The 17,396-nt window shown below is 43.3% G+C and overlaps 1 protein-coding gene across 1 annotated transcript in view; it reads right to left on the bottom strand.

The window, feature by feature from the left end:
* Window positions 1-15,127, bottom strand: part of ARHGAP18 (Rho GTPase activating protein 18) — a 65,278-nt gene extending 50,151 nt beyond the window's left edge. Inside the window, exon 1 of the mRNA XM_050894162.1 lies at window positions 15,003-15,127. Coding sequence (XP_050750119.1) covers window positions 15,003-15,085 — 83 coding nt within the window. The 5' untranslated portion in view covers window positions 15,086-15,127. The remainder of the gene's footprint in view (window positions 1-15,002) is intronic.
* Window positions 15,128-17,396: the final 2,269 nt, after the last annotated feature.

Raw genomic sequence — 17,396 nt, 5'->3', positions numbered from 1 at the left:
ACCCTGTCATTTTTTAGATTTATAAATTACTTAGATGATAATTCTTAATAGCAATTATTTAGGAAAATCCTTTGTTTTCCTTCCTAACCAACATCCCTTTCTTTACCAGCATCTTACGAACATGAGAGATACCAGTTTCTAAATCAACATATAGGTGCCACTTAAGGTTTTTCAGCTGATAACGTTCTCTATGATTATTGTTCTAAAAAGGTGTAAGTCTATTTTGGAAGATGTTAAAGAGTTATATAAAGCAACGTCAATCTGTCTTTTTAAAATTATTGCGTCACTAACACTAGCCATAACTCTTACCCTGCATTCCCAAACAAAACACTTCAGTGGAGGGTCAACTGCCAGCAAAAAACGCAAGTAAAAATGATATGGTACTCTTTTAACTTTCCCCATGTATCTAGAGGTTAAATCCCTGACTTCAACTTTAGACATATTCCTTTGTATAAACAGGGTAAAAATAGCACTTACTTGTAACACTAAGTAGCTATGACTACAGACCCCAGTAATAATCAAGGAAAATGAAATACAATGCTTCAAATATAACACATTAAACCTGAAACAAGGCACAATCCATATGCAGATGCTTCTATAAATACAAATTCATATTTTCTTTTGCTGTACGTACACACACTGTGTACAGAAAAACAAGAGTAATGTTATGCACTCTTGAGTATTTCTATCCGTGATTTTTAGTTACAGGATCAAGCTCCCCATTCTAGACATCTGTACTTCCCATTATAAGACACATCTTCTAGAAATGAATACCATATGTTTTTATACAGTATCTTATGTACACAGGAAAAAAATATTTGCTGCATGCAATATTAAGTCACATATGAAAACTCCATTTTAATTGATTTGAAAACATCACATTATGACAGTGACCTAAGCCTGCCATTTGGGGGAAGCGAAGGGAGGAAGGAAAGACAGCCTGAACAGGCCTGACCTGGGTGCACAGAGCAGAGACATTTCTAGACAGCGAAGGGAACAAGCTGTGAGGTAAATCAGAGCAGAAGCTGCAGGGTGCCCCGCAAGTCCTTCACTCCCAGCTCCCAACTGCACCGCCCAACTGCTCTGTCCCATCCCCAGCCCTCGTGTCACCTCGCCATGCCAGGCAGGACCCCGCTGGCTTTCCAGCTCTGAAGCGCTCCCCTAATGCACCCTAAAAATCAGGGAACCAGCACATACCAACAGTGCTGGGGAGGCGATGAAGGGACTGAACATCCCTGGGCCTGAGCCGGGTGACAAATACATCCTTCAAGCTCAGGCAGGGTGACACAGTTGAGCCCCTTCCTACCAGAGGTATTAAAGTAAACGCCTTCTTAATATTTTCTGCACTGAAAATGCACACCTGCAATCTTAAAAGTTTCTTTGGATACAAGAAATATTTGGTTGTATAAGTAGCCAATTCGATCTCAGAGGATAAAGAATAATTCCCTCACCAAAATAAGGCACCTGGGACAAAGCCTTACATTTACAAAGACTACGCAAGTGCTGACAGATTGACACAGAAATGGAATCATACACTTGTCAGCATCAAAAGGGTTTGAAACCTACAATGCAAGTCAACAGAGAGATGGCAAGGGAAGTAGAAACTCTGTAACAGAAAATTTACAACACATTTTAACATAAAGATGAAAAGGAGACTTTCAAAGAAAGACAAATGCCTGTATACTTAAATTATACTATTTTCTCAATTCTCTAAATACAAAACCGGTCCATATACTTTACAGCTTCTGCCACCCTTGTTGAGTGTTTTCACTGGAGGTGCTCAGATCTCCTTCTTTGAAAGTCAGGAAGGTGCAATGAGGAATTTAGGGGTATTTTCATTGTGCCCTCTAGGCAACTGACCTCATTTTCCCTTTTTCGCTGTTTCATGACACCTCACTTGGAAGTATATCAGTCAGAATGATTTGTACAATGCCCTCTCAGAATAAATATGACTTTTTATTACCAAGTATATACTTGGTTTATACTTTAAAGTATAAAAACTCAAAAAAGTTTTAAACAACGAGGTAATAGACTGAAGCTGGCTCTTCACCAAGAGTGCCAAAGTAACGCTCTTTGGCTCCAATTCCTTCTCTGTTCACACAGGCTTCACACCAGTGCAACCTTGGAGTGCCCCAGGGGGATGCACCCAAGGGTGACACCTCCAGGGCACCCCACCCTTTACCGTAGCTTGCAAGAGGCAGACACTACCCTTGGAGCACCCTTCTCAAGCAGCCTAAATCCACACTCCAAAACAACCATGTGCCAGACCCTGGGATCTCTCCATCCTTAGAGGCAGACCCCTCCAAAGACAGCACAAGCAGTAAGGCAGCCAGCCTGTGGTACACCCAGTCCGATTCGGGGGAAAGGGAAAGGCATCTCTGTTTACTAGGAGAGACTACATGGGAAAACTCCAGCTACCAGGACTGTCAGAGGACTGTGTGATAACACTGAGCAGAGCCAACTAGATGCACGACTGAAGCACACCACCAGCCCAGTGCAGCCACAGCAGAGAATAATTCTTTATTCAGAAATAGTGATGGGTCTACATCCATGGAAAGGGCATCAGCATCACCTCAGCACTGCACCTCCAGCCAACAGCTAGGCTTTCTTCCACTGGAGGCCACCAGCAGACATCCAAAGTAACACAGCCACCCTTTGAGTAGTTAAGCCACTTCCCACAAAAAACCCCAGTGCCACTGCTTTTTCCCTTGTATTGCTCATTCAACTTGACACAATGGAAGACTTGGATTCCCAGAACTGTACAAAGGACTTGGAATGGCCCTTGTCATTAGTTTTTCCTTAATCCCATTTAATCCTAGAGGTCATTAGGAAAACATCTGCAAGGCATCCTTTAAGGGAACCAGAGTGTACAGTCATATCTGTCCAGTAGTTACCCACACGTGAGCCTGCCACAGCTGGATATTCCAGCCACCTTGCCTTTCCTCCAAACTATCAAGCCAGAGAAACAGGGGCAGGCAGACCTTGGTATATCTAGCAGAAGGAACACGCAAGACGTCGTGCTCGTATCTCCTTAACTTTAACAATTTCCTCAGTATTATGGAGAGCTCACTCAGACAGATAATGAGCAGGCAAACTCCCACTTGCCTAGCAGCAGCAGCAACTTGGTGACAACCATGCAAAGCAGGTGCTTCTTAGAAAGCAAAACCTGTGGCATGAGGGATCCTTGGTAATGGAAAAAGACAAAGCAATACCCTTTTCTGCTTGTAAGGATCACAAGCCTCCTCCTTAAGAAACTAAATGGATATGGATGTCCTTTTAGTAGCCTGGCACAGCTGATCATCCCATGACCCCTCACTGCAGCAGTACTCTCCCACCCTTCTCAGGCAGCAACGAGTTGGAAGCAGACTGGATGGCAAATGGACTCACAGAGTTTGAAAACCATTAAGGTGATGGTGGACTTCCTGAGGTAAAACTGCCAAGCTACTGTTTGACAGACCACCCTGGTGGACAACTATCAGTGAGGGATACAATGTACTCTGGGATCAGGACAAATGCCTGGGAAACACACGCTCTGTACCTCCAGAGCTGATGTGGCCAGCCACAAGGCAGCTTACATATCAATAAGTGAATGTCCTTCTCTTGAAGATGACATGGCACTTTGGGAGTTACTGTAAGTAATTTCCTTGATTAAAGTACAAGCAATGGCTTCTCGTGACAGCAGCAGCTTGAAATGGGACAAAGGATCATCTCTGGCTAGCTCAGAGCAAGCCACAGAACCAAAGTAACAGCTAACAATAAAAATAAAAGCTTTAAAATACTGCAATTCCCTCACTGGTTACTATAAGCTGCAAAATTGTTGCTCCTACTTGCAAAAGCATCTTATGCTTTTAGGGTATGTTTCCCTGAACAGTTTTAATTTTCCACCCTAAGTCAAAAAATCTAACTTCATACTAATATTTTGACTCAGATAAATTTCATTAGTCTTCAGAAGAATCTTGCTATAACTTAAACTACAGGTGAGTAAAAGTTCTTAAAACCAGACAGAAAATCACTCAGTAATGATATAAAGAATATATTGGCATAAAAGTATCTTTCAATTAAAAAATGGTGAATGCATCTAAAAAAATAAAATTAAGGATAAGCACAAAACATGTTCAGTTATTCCAGAGTCCTACAAAAGTAAGATAATGTCAACTTAAACAGAAACAGAGATTAGTTTCTCATGTCAACAGTGTGGTGGTATAATGGAATAACTTACTTGAATAAGTCACCTTTGAAGTTTTGCGTGAAAGTGACAGGTGAACAGCCTTTATAATTATGGGAACAATGGTGTGAAAAATGATAAATTGTCCAGTTACTTTTCATTTCTAGACTGCTGACTTCCCAAATATTCTTAAGAAAGAGGGTTTTTTTTGGCAAAGATCACATAACATTGTGGGATATCTGATGGACACCAGAAAACTTTTTCTATTTTAATAGGTTTTAAGTAGTCCTACACTATTCTGAGTGAGTCGCCCATTATTTCAGAGAGATTCATTAATAGATGATGTTGCATATTGTAACAAAAGCTTTTACCTCCCAATCCTCATTTGCAAGTTGAATAAAACTAAATGAAAGGAAAACAAAACAAATCTTAAGGAAGAGGTTAATATGCATACCTAGAAAATGACGTGTGCTCAGATGCGATGAAACCATCACTCCATAGAAAGCAGAATTCAAATCCATAGAATTCCAGATCATCTATTCATATACAACCATATATACGTACGTAATATATGTATTACAGAATGGAAGGAAAGAAATCCATCCAGACAAAGAAGAACTTCTAGTCTTAATTAAAGGAAATCAGAGTTGTAGAAAGAAATTTATAGTAGCACAATAAAAAGGTTTTTATATAAAAAATTGTTGCCTAGAGCAACACTGCTAACCAAAATCTTAGAGTGTTCCTAGCCAGCAAACTGAATTACAGCTATAGCTGTACACAAAATTACACAAGTCAGTATACATTGTAAAAACAAATAAAGTTATTTACTAACACACCCACGTAAAAAACGTTTGCGTGTACAGGCACTAAGATTACCTACAGCCTTACCTATAAGGAAGGTTGCAAATAAAATGAAGAGGGAAAAAAAACCAAAAACAGCATATGCAGATGTGACCTTGATTCTTCTATTTAATAAGAACATTATCTCCTACTAGTCATTTGTGCAAGATAACCTACTTGGTGAAATATTCTTTATCCAATTGAAGCTCCTTTGGATCAAAATTGAATTACATTTTTATACAAAAATACCCACGTGAGAAGACTTGGAGGGTGAGAAAGAAATAGGGGTTCAAAAACCTCCAGGAGACTAACATAACAGAGGACGGTACGAAAGGCACCAACCTCATCCAGAATCAGAGGCTGTGCACCTGTGTCAACACCATACCACACACAGGGAAAAAAAAAAACAGAAAACAAAAGACTATGCCAGGTTGAAGGAAAGGTTTCTCAGCCTCGGCTCAAACCCACATGAATACCACTACACAGCTATCAGACGGGGTCATGCTGGTGCTGGGCTAAGGTCTGAGCAGACTACAGTGGAGATGTACCCCAAGAAAGCTACCACTCAGCACAGCCCAGTAATCTGTTTGCCAGGAGGAATCCCGGCATTCATAGGGGAGGGCTATAAGATAGCCAAGAGCCTGGCTCCAGGTTCCTACAAAATTTTACAATCAAGCTCAGATTATAATACACAATTTGAAAGGTTTGAAAAGACTTGCATATAAGGTTGCTTACGCTGAGTCCTTTGTCATCCCATCCCATCCCGTCCCCTGCCCCACTTCTCGCTGGCATGGCCCTGTGCAGACGTACTGACCGACAGTCTGGCTCCAGATACATTTTTCACCCCAGCTAACTGCTAGCTGCTAACTCTCATCTGCTAACTAACTGGATCTCACTTAGCAACTTCTTCAAAAGCACACAACAAAAACTGAATTTACGCCTAATCTGAATGTCAGAGATTAAATATATACTGACATATAAATAATGTCAGATTTAAATATATAAATATATTTAAGATTAAGAGAAATTATAACAACCTATACTGAGGTCTGTGTTTAGTGAAATCTATACCAAATAATACAGCAAATGGACAGTGAGTAAAACCATGTAAGCGAATGTCTCCCTTACACTCCCTAATACAGGATGACAAAACTTTCTTAAACAATCACTTCAAAAGCTCAAGCAAGGCCCAAAAACCAAAACACTGTGACACATCACACAGATTTTAATACCATACATCTTCATAAGCTGTTTTCTGACTTGAAGTACAAAGTGCCAAATACCAGCTTTCACAGCATGAAGCTCATAAAGTTTCCCATAAACTTTCATAAGCAGTTCCTACTTACTAGGAGAAAAAAAGATCATGTTTTAGTTTTTTCTTGTATGTACCATCCACAGTAAGCAGTTCAAACAAATACAGTCTTTTCTTAGCTTTCACCTCAAAGGAGAACAAGTACCACAGGGTAAATATCCTTCTCTGAAAGGAGAAGGCAGGCAGAATTTGGGTCACTGGACAGATGCTTGGACATTTTAATTACACATAATATTTTCAATGATTTAGATATTTAATGTCTTAGTCTTTTTTTACCCTTAAAACAGAAAATACTACTGCGATGAAAAGTTAGGTTGTGTTTCCTATAGGAAATCCTATGAGCTATTCTGATTATACCTCTCATTCCTGATACTGTTTTGATATACTACCTTGGGCACGATGAAACCAAAGCAATCTCTCTGGTGCAAAGTTTAGAGCAAAGAAAGGTGTGTTTAAACAAGGCACAAATCAGCAAGCTTTCAAGAGCTTATCAGCTGATGATCAACCATAATTTAGAAACTGCACTTTAATTTACCTCATTACAGTGCATGGGAATCCAAGCTGGGCTTTTGTTTCTTTTGGTGAGGCAGGCTGCACGATGCCACGTGCAGACGACGAAGGGAAGGCAGGCTATCCGCAGCTCCATAAGAGGAGTGCAGGTCTTCCCCACTGCGCAACACACCTGGATCCCAAGGATCGCTTCTCACATCGCAGCCTGCCTTTTGCAGGCAGAGGACATGCACACGACTGAATCACTGAACGGTGTGAGTCAGGACTAAATGAGCCGGAGATGAAGCTTACGCTAGCTTTAGAGTGGCTGCTGAAGGACAAGCTGTACCTGAACTGACTAAAAACCTGTCAGTACAAAGTTAAGCAATCAAACATCTTTTTAACAAATTTGAACCAATGGAGTTAAATTATATCAGATGAGCCTCTCACAGGATGTGGCCATAGCCAGTACCAGAACTCATAAAAATGAGTTATCGTGTCAAATTGCAGCCCCATAATGATCACATCAAGCTGGCACAGATGTACTCTGCTGCCAGAGGGCTCTGTCAAATCCCCCTTTCCTGTGGGTTTCCATCACTTCCCTTGTGCCAGCACTGTCACTGATGCAGTCACTTGCCGAGCTGGGTTAAGAAACAATCTGTCTGAAAACAACACTTGCAAAAAATACTGCTTTCAGTTGGATTTTTTTTTTTTTAATCCAGCTCAACCTACTTCAGTCAGCTCAGAAATGCCAATGCCAGGGTAAGAAAAACATTAGGAAGGTGTAGGTGAGAGATGGAAGGAAACTCTACTTTCAGTGATGTTCCCCACTCTTTTCAGCCTCCACTTATCTCAGCCTAGTATGGCCATGACCTGCACCCACTGTCACTGCACATCAAAACCTCCACTGGTTCAGGACAAGCCTTAGGAGGGACTCTGAGATCAGAAGAAAGCCATCAGAATGAGTTTAGTAGGACACAAAAGCCCACCCTCTGAATGGGTTGTAATGATGGGGATGACTATTCCCACAATGACAACACCTTTACTAGTGTTCCCTTATCTAGTTGTGGCGAAGGGAATCAGGCTGTGAGGCTCCAGAAGCTACACTACGGAGTTGTTAGATCTATCATCCTCTTAGCAATTGCCAAGAGAGAAAGCATCTTCCGCTGGCCCATGGTAACCATAGCTCTGGTCTCCTGCTGTGACTCACCAGTGAGCCACGGCTATGTGTATGACAGCACTTACCAGGGCTTCCTTGCTGTTCAGTAGCTGAAGCTTCTGGTTACTGCTCCAAACCTCTTGCTTTGTATCTGGGATCACAGACTCGTAACTACAGCTATAACCACGATTATTATATGACTCCCTGGGCCACTACGAGCCTTAAGAACCTTCTGCTTTATTTGTACAGCTAAAATCTAACCTTGCACTCTCTTAAACCAGGGACAAAGCTCCCTGTTACCTCTGGATATAGTATACTCCTGGACCTTGTTGTTGTATTTTATTAAAGGCACAGAATTTCTGATAGAGACAATATTTCATCAGTGGCCTTGAGTGCTACCAACTATTGTTCTGACAATTACACAGAAGTCAGCTAAAAACAATCAACTGATTAATAAAAATTAAACAATGTACTTGACTGAGCGCATTATCACTAAACATTGAGCAAACAATTCTCGCACATCCTCTTGTTTTCAAATAGGGAAGTGAAGTCAAAATATCTGACTTCCCTAAGCCAGAGTGAAAGCTGTCTGGGTGGCTTAGGGACTTCTGGACAGGCAGAAGAGGTTGTCTGAGGAATGGTAAATTGAAGATTTGTACTGATGCTAAATCAAGCAAAACATGCCAACTGTTCTGCTGCAGTTTGGCACTGAGTATGCATGATAAGATATTTATTTGCTGAAGACAACATTATTCTTACTTTGTTGCTTTCTCATGTGTGGTGTACCTTAAACCATATTTCTAAGCATGCTAAAAACATTCACATTTGCTCCTCCTCAAATACTTTACCCCAAACCATTTTAAGTCCTCCAACAACACTGGGGGCCCTGCAAAGTAAACATTCTAACACATTTTTATTGTCACCTTTTGGCCTAAGAAGCCTCCCTAGGAAAGAAGGATGTTGTAGAAAGATGACAGATAAGATCTCTGAGATTCTCATGAACGCATTTCTAGGCTAACAGGATTGGGATGCTGTAGCAGGAAGGGCAGGGAACAGAGTCACAGAACAAGGGGGAATACTGAGCAGCTTATCCTCATGGGAAGATATGACCAGGTAAGTAACTGTTTCTGTGCACGCTTTTATTCTGCTGTAATACAAGAGAGTTGGCACAAAACAATGCCCAAAGAATAAATTCATAGCTTCAGCTTTTTCAGGAGTGCAGGGGGGTAAATTACTTAGGTGCTCATCCCGTACGCTGCTCGGGTTATCACCAAAAATATGCCTCAGAAAATGATGACTAAAATCGTACTTATGAAATAAATCAAGTCTGTCTATGTTTTACACATCCAAATACTAAAAAACAAAAACCCTACTTTTTTTCCCTACTTATTTGGCTATAAATATTTAAATTCCCTCCCTGAACATGATTATTTTGAGATCAAGACTCCGAGGCAGAGGTAGGATCATTGCAAAACCAGCGGCCCTCACAAAACAGCCCATTGGCACATTGGAAGTACTCAAAACTTACGAGTGGGGAATTTTTCTTCCCCTGGCCAAGTAGATTTACCGAGGAGTCTGGAGTGACAGTCAGTGACCCATGCATAACAGGAATCTGCAGCGCCACTCACAGCAGCAACCTCGCTGTATCACGTACTGTAATTAAGGCCTCTGTTCAGCCGTGATACTCCTGATTCATAGAAGAAAAAAATGAAGGTGTGCACTCAGTAACTTTACTAAAAAAGGACTAACAATAGAGAAGGGTGCTGGCATTGCAAATGTTACTGAAACATGTATGAGTAACCTTTTAAAACCTTAGAGCTTTCAGCTCCAGCCTCACTAGTAACAGTTACGAAACAAGAGTAAAATATTGTCAATAACAATAGATTATAACACTTTTTAATCGACTGCCAGTATCAGCAGACTGAAAATGCCATTAGTCTTATTCGAAAACAAGTTCAACAATTCTGCTCTTCAAAGAAAAAGAACTTAGAGAAACAATTAAAAAATATTTGTTTGATACCACCCTTAGACCAAACGTTGGAGTTCAGATTTACACAGCTCCTCTGTCACTTTGCTCATTGGAAGTTCAATTACATTCCCGTTTTGCATAAAGCCTACATGCTTATAACAGCACATCTAGTAATACATTGTATTATGCTCTGTATCATCTAGATTTGTACACACTTAAGCAAAAAAAGGGAAAGCCCATAATTAAAATGTTCAAAAGGCCTTTATGCTTCACATTCCTTATAGCTAGACAAGCATGACATCTCATTCTCTGCATGTCATTAAAATAAAAAGAAAGCCTACATACAGAGGGCCCTGATTTTCCTCTTTTCTGCTATGTAGCTCCACTGATTCAGCACAGTTATTCTCATTTTATATCTATTTAAGGGCCTGACCCAGAGTAGAACTGAATAGACTGTTTTCACTGACAGTGAAGGGCATTAAATCAAATCTACATCCACAACGTAGAATAATCTAGATCACCTAGTGAACTGTGCTTGTTGAAATAATGATGTTTTATCATACTGACAGATGCTAAATGGATGTCTAAGTGCAAGAAACAGTGACCATGTCTACGCAATGAGAGCTGCACTGAAAAAGAAGAGCTTGGGCAGCTCTAGGGCTCAGAAAGGACATGCAACTCAAAGTGAGTTACACCAGGATGCTTAGAAAAACAAGACGGCGTGACTGCAGTATTTATAATTGGCTAAGGTGGTAATTAGCAGCAAGGAAGTGATTTTACCTGTGTAGGTGACACTCATGAGACTAACACTGAAGTACTGCATGTAATTCAGGCTGGCGGGTGAAGGAGAAGCAAAGTAGCAGGGCAAGTTTAAAGAATGCTGAAAATGCTGAGGAAAAGTGTCACCAAAAAGATTTTCAGACTGAAGAAACAAAGAGGCTCAAAGAGAATTATTTGCTCCATCTACCAAGATAAAACTGAGCAGCAACTTGACAATAGGTAACAGGCACTAGGAGGGCTTTTTAATCAATTGGAAAGACATAGCAAGAACCAAAGGCAGGAGCAAGATAAATTCAGAGAAGGAATAAGGTGCAAACTGGGGGAAGGGGGAACCCCATGAAGCAGGAATCCAGCGTCAAGGAAGCAGGAAATGTCAGGATACCACATCTTGCTGTCAGTAGATCAAGTTACTGGGATTAATACACCAGTAACTAAGCAACACGTTAAGGGTCTGCAGTATACTACATATTTATACATGCATGAAGTACAGAAGACACAAAAGCAACTCTAAATATATATATATACATATGCATACACACACATATTCACTCACTCTACAGGACAGAAATAGTCCTGTGGAGGACTCTCTGGATGGCATTTGATTGCCTGAGGGTAATCCCACGCAGCCATATGAGAAGACTGTTGTTATCTGAAACGCCTACATGTGGCTGGCAAATATGACACAGGACCTGCAGTCCTTTCTGCCACAGTAGATGGGGTAAAATTCCCCAGCAAGAAACCTAAATGGCACTGGAAGTCTATGCTTAAGGGTGTGGACTTCACACGCATGAGGGTGACATGCCTACAAGCAGTCACTGAAACAGTGTCTTGGACTGAAACCTATCCGATTCACTCTTGCTTTCCACAGTCCATATAACAACAAATGGTTTCATGGGAAAAACAAGAAGAAATGAATTAAAAGCTTGTGCACGGACATCATAAAGAGAAGGAGATGACACCAAAATGCAAGTAGCATGACAGCCAATAAAGCATTAGTGGAGCTAATGGGTTAAAACTGGGAAGTGAGAAACTGAAGCAATATGGAAAAGAGAGCTATTAAAATTGAATTTGACACTGGGTAATCTGCCTTTGTGATTTCTCTAAGGAAGTTCTTAGATAAATACTTAGGTATACCACAGAAGTCACCCACAATCAATATCTACACTATATGAAGATATTCCTTTAACCATTACTTTGAAGTAAAATGTAAAATAAACTTCTCTATGGCAAAGACGACAGCTCTGATGCTATTTTATGCATCATCACTGTCAAGGCAATATTCCTAAATTGTCAAACTTGGAAGTAATCACACTGAGGCTGTTCTAGATTTTAGCCTAGTGAACCAATGGTAAGGTAAGCCTTTCCTAAAGGAAATATTTCACAGGCTCATTGTGCCTTTAAAGGGCCAAAAAAGAACAGAAAAGTAGCTCAACAATCTATTAGATCAGTAAAATTCTTATGTCTTACGAAGCAAGACTTCTCGTACGCTTGAAGGAAAAAATAAATGGTTAGGAAGTACAGCCCTTTCCTAGGATGCCACTTTGGAGCACAGCCAATGTATCGCTTTTTCCAGGATGTACCAGTGCCACGCTTCCCCAACCCTGCAAAGACAAAGCAATCTCTAACATGCGCTATTTTGAATGCCTATGAAAAAAATAATTCAACATAGTTTCTCTATTAATCTTTCCAAAAGGGCTGCTTCGTTACAGCTCGCACTGTATTACATTGGCTTCCTAATATTCTGATCCTTGTTAAAAATTACAGTTTCCAAATTAGCAGAGAGATGCTAACCTAGACACTGAAAGTTGTTCTTATTTTGTTATTTTTAAAAAAGGCAAAATAACTTCCAATTTCACACCAGTAATAAAATGCAGAATCTGGACGGCAGAACTGGTATACTTACACACTGTGCAGAGCATAATGGAAGAACTTATTTCCAGAAAATATATCAGAATTACACAGGTTTGGGTGTTTGCTCTATTATTATCATGCAGCTCTGCACATCTTGGGAATGTTGATGAAGAAGGAAAGTAGTTGGAAAAATGGAAAAAAATCCCACAGAAATGTTACAATGTTTCAGAAAAGTTTTGTTTGTTTGCTTGTTTTTAAAAAGACCAAAAAATAACAAGTGGTCATTCCCTCCCTCCCTGCCCCTATGAAAATAATATTCCCAACCTCTCTCACTTCAGAAGTGGGAAGACACTGGGGATCGAGGGCAGGAGGGAGCAGATGAATCAGGACCATGGAGCTGAGATCCTGGTTCATGAAAACAGGAGAGACAGGACTGAGGTCCAAATTTAGAATGACACAGCAGAAAGGCAGAGAGGTGTCCTTTAGAATCTTAGTTTAATGAGCTAAATGGCAAACGTGCATGGCCTGGAAAGCCGTAACACTTAGGCAAACTAACTGTGGGAACCCCCGTTCTGCACAGCTTTAATGTACACATTTATATGCTATAATTAAGGAAATTAGACTGCTTTTCACATTTATTTCCCCCCGCACTCCCTTAATCCCACATCAGAACGATTTGTGAAGGATCACCATTACTTGCATGGCAATGTCTCAGTTTACCCAGGAGGCTGTCCCCAGAAGCAGCTGCAGAAGAGTGAGAACCTGATGAGATCGCTGCTCCAAACCGTGCGGCGTTAGCATGGAAGACAAGTTTCTAGGACATGGAGGGGCCCCGAGGACTGTGCTCATGTGTCTGGGGCCTCTAGGGGCTAAGAGTAACTGCAGCTTAGAGCCATGTATCCAGGCAGCCCTGCATTACAAGGGGGAACCGATCTTAACAGTCTACAGATAAACAGATCCTTATTCAGAAGTTATCCCAAGGAGCAGGGAAAGTGGTTTTTATCTTGTCCCTCCTCCGTGGGAAGTTTGAGGAGAGGTACAAGAGATAAAAACACCACAAACAATAATAGAGAAGGTGGTGGATTTTGTGATTTCTGGCAAAAATGCACATATTTTGCATTCAATAGTAAACAACTAGATCTGCAGTGCCCTTACATATGTAGCTAAGATGACAGCAGGACTTAAAGCAGGGCTGATAAATAACATTACTCATGGAGAATGAAGTACCTCAATAAAAAGAGAGGCATGGCTTTGTGGTTCAAACATGGGGTAGGCTGTATTTCTCAGTTCAGTTCTTGCCTTTGCCGTGGACTCTTGGTGTGACATATCATGGTGCATCAGTTATCTTTTGTCCAGGGTCCCATGCTGTGCTTCCTTCTACCTTCTTTTAATCAGACTATCATCTCTTTGATCAGACACGCTCTTCCTATGCATGCATGGAAGCAGTGTGCCAGTTTCAATACCTTCCCAGTTTCAGCTGGCTTCTCAGCATTAATAAAAGTCCCGTCTTTATCAAAGGGACCTTTGTTGACAGTTTCAGCAAGGAAGAGACATGACTGAATGGGCCATAACGACAAAACTCTTCTTTCCACACAGCAGCCTCTCTGGTTATTGCTATGGAAAAGCCAGCAGCGCTTCTGCCTGTATTAAACATATGCTGTGAGGCACTAGGAGGTCCTCAGCCTTCATAAAAGTGAAGCTAGATTCTTTGCCCGTTATCGGTTTCACCTTTTAAGCAAAATGACAAATGCTTTAAAAAGTTTATCTTGTCATTACCTGCACCTTCCTTCTGTTTATCTCATTAAAAAAAATAACAATAATGCAAAGAACAAAACAGTAAAGCACAAAGAGGGTATATGAAAATCTATGCACTGCATCCCACAAACAGCCTGATCCCAAAGACTCTGGGGTCCAGCTCCCCCTGAAGCCACGGGGCAGCACCCACCACTGCACCCTACAAACCCTCCACGCGCCAAGTCTAAAAACGCACCGACCAGAAACAGTTCGGTTTTAACACCGACGACGCACTCGGGCGGCCGCGGGACTGCTTTCAGCTACAAACACCTTGACAACAGCCGGCGTCGGCTCTTTGCACTCGGCGCTCAGTAGCCCAGCAAAATGCTTGGGGTTTCCACGACGTGCGGAGGTTGTTAGAGAAAGGGGTGAGAAAACCAACGGAAAAACCGTCTGGGAGGACGCGGGACAAAGTGCGGAAACGGGGAAACCCTACCAGCCCCCGGGGGCCGGAGGAAACTCCTTCTCCCCGCGCAACAGCTTCCCGCCGCGCCGGCTCCGCGCCTCCGCCGCGGCACGGCCCGCAGCCCCGCCGCCGCCGCTCGGCCCGCGGCTGCAGCCGCCCCCGCCCCGCGGCCCCGAGCGCACCTGCCGCCCGCCGCCCCCGCCGCCGCCGGCCCGGCCTCCCCGCGCCCCCGCTCACCCGCCGGGGGCGTCGCCGCTGCCGCCGCCGCTGGGGTGGTAGGCGGTGAGGACTACGCTGCGGGAGCCGGACCGCCAGCTCATGGCGTGCGCCGCCGCATCCCTTCTGGGGACGCCGACGCGGAGCGGGGCGGCTCGGCCCCGGCCCGGCCCGGCGCGGCCCAGCCCAGCCTCCTGCCGGCAGCGCAGCGGGGCAGGGCCGGGTGACGGCAGCGCTTCCAGCGGCCCGGCGCGGCCGCCGCCGCCGCCGCCCTCCCCCGGGCCGTGCCCCTCCTCCCGGCTCAGGCACCCGGCCGCCCCGCGGTCGAGGGCGGCGGGAGCCGGCGGCAGCGGCCGCTCACCAGCGCGGCGGGACCGAGCGGCTTCCGGGAGCGGGTGCCCGCGGCGCGCCTCTGCCGCCCTGCGCCGCACCGGCCGCCGGCGGCTCGGCCGGGACGGGCCCCGGGCACCGGCGGCCGCCCGGCCCGCGTTAGCGTTCAGTGTGCTTCCGTACACCACGTAGCGTTAAAAAAACAACGTTCTTTGGTCAGGCCGGAGCTTGTTTTAAGGTACTGCAAAGAAACCAGTCAAGCAAAGAAAGTTGCTGCGGCTTCAGACCCGAGTAGGTTGGCCGGGTGGTAGGCGCTCTGCGTGCCACGCACGAATTTCTGCTGCCTTAAGAGGTGGCTTGCGAGACGGCCGTGTGGCAAATGGAGCACGGCGATACGACAAAGGAGGAATGCGTTCGGTGTTTGCTTTGTACGTTGTCCGTTTCACTGAATCACAATATTGTTCTGTGCTGGGTTTAACTTTTCGTACACAAAAATGGTTTATTTTAATTACAAGCTATCGTTATAAAAATCACAGCAGGTGATAGCGCCAGGCAAGGACACAAGGTGACTGAGCTGCCTCAGAGCTGCTGCGCCTTAAACCAGCCGCCATTAGCTCCAAGGTCACGCTCTACCAACCAGCGACAGCCGGAGCAGGGCAGCCTCGGGTCGGCCTTTTCGGCAGGGGCAGCGCCCTCCGCGCCTCGGCACAAACTCTGATGAGATGGGACTCGCTGCCTTGGTATTAGTTTTGAATTGGTAGGCAGGATCTGTAACGCAACACTCAAACCTGTTGGGTTTTTTCCATGGCAACTATAACATAACCTGTAAATGTATATACGCTATTTAGGTTTGTCATTTGTGTCTGCATTCACAGAAGGGTATGATTTGTCTGAATTATAACTGCTTTGTGCCATAAGTGAATGGATCGAATTCAATATGAGTGTAACTTGCATTGCATTTCCTTTTTCCTTTTAAAACAAACACAGAAAATCATGCAACTGCTTTGCTTGCAGTTAAACATCTGAAAAGTTCAGTACTGGGCTATGTGAGGTGTTCTGGAGCATGCAGGTATCAAGTTCTGAACCTTCACTTACTTAAACCATCTAACACCTAACTCGAAAAGCTGCATGCAATTGCGGATGGACCACGCATTTTTCTGTGCAGCTGTTCTCCAACACAGAGCTGCCAAGCAGGGGCAGCACAGAAATCTCGACCTACAGTCGCTGTGAAGTTGCTCCCAGCAGAGAAGCAAACAGGAAGAACTTCCCGTCATGTTTGAGCAAGGATCAGTTTGTCCTTCAGAGTCCTTGATGCTTACAGCTGGTGACTTTGCAGAGCTCACGGGTGATACCCAGCCATAACTGAATTTTGTCATTGACTAAGCGGATAATTTCATGCAGGAGGTTTCTTCTTAAAAGGGTTGCCGCCTACAGAGTGCCAAACAGGACGTCCCCGATTTCTTTAGAAAGGGTAGTGTCACCATGAAATTTTGAGAAGAGTTGCGACATTACAAGCACAGGAAAACTTGGCTGACGTTCAGTACACCAACCATTACAGAGGTGCCTTTTCACTCCTTACACCACTAAAGGTCAACTGCTGCCTTAATTTTAAGTTCGTATAAAGAATTGAGGGTAGGGGTGGGTTTTAATAAAGCCTGCCTCTTCCATGGCTTCTGTAAGATTTTTTTATCTGTAGGCAGCTGGCCAAGGTGTTTTGCCTAAAATATTTTTTGTATTGTTACTTTTTAATCAAAACTTTCATATTAAATTTTTTAAAAAATAATTTATTTTAAAGTAGACATTAGTACCAACAGATAAGCTTTGCATATAAATTAGAAAAAAGAACAGGTCTATTTTGAACTATGTGGATTTTTTAATTTTTTAAGATTTACAGTGCATACAAAAGAGGCTGGTGCTGCCCCACCTCCCCAGATGTTCTCTGTCTCCAAAGGGAATGAGTAAAACAGAAGGCACAGCTACAGTTCTGCCTAAGCAATGGCTTAGTAGCATGGCTACAACAGCTTACCTAGCAGTAGGCACCAAGAGCAATACACTGGGACAAATTACCTGCATGTGCCTCCTCAC

This window comes from Gymnogyps californianus, chromosome 3 (assembly GCF_018139145.2).
Source record: "Gymnogyps californianus isolate 813 chromosome 3, ASM1813914v2, whole genome shotgun sequence".
Classification (NCBI taxonomy): Eukaryota; Metazoa; Chordata; class Aves; order Accipitriformes; family Cathartidae; genus Gymnogyps; species Gymnogyps californianus.
Note: the sequence above shows the minus strand (reverse complement) of the source record. Positions and strands in the feature narration are given on the sequence as shown.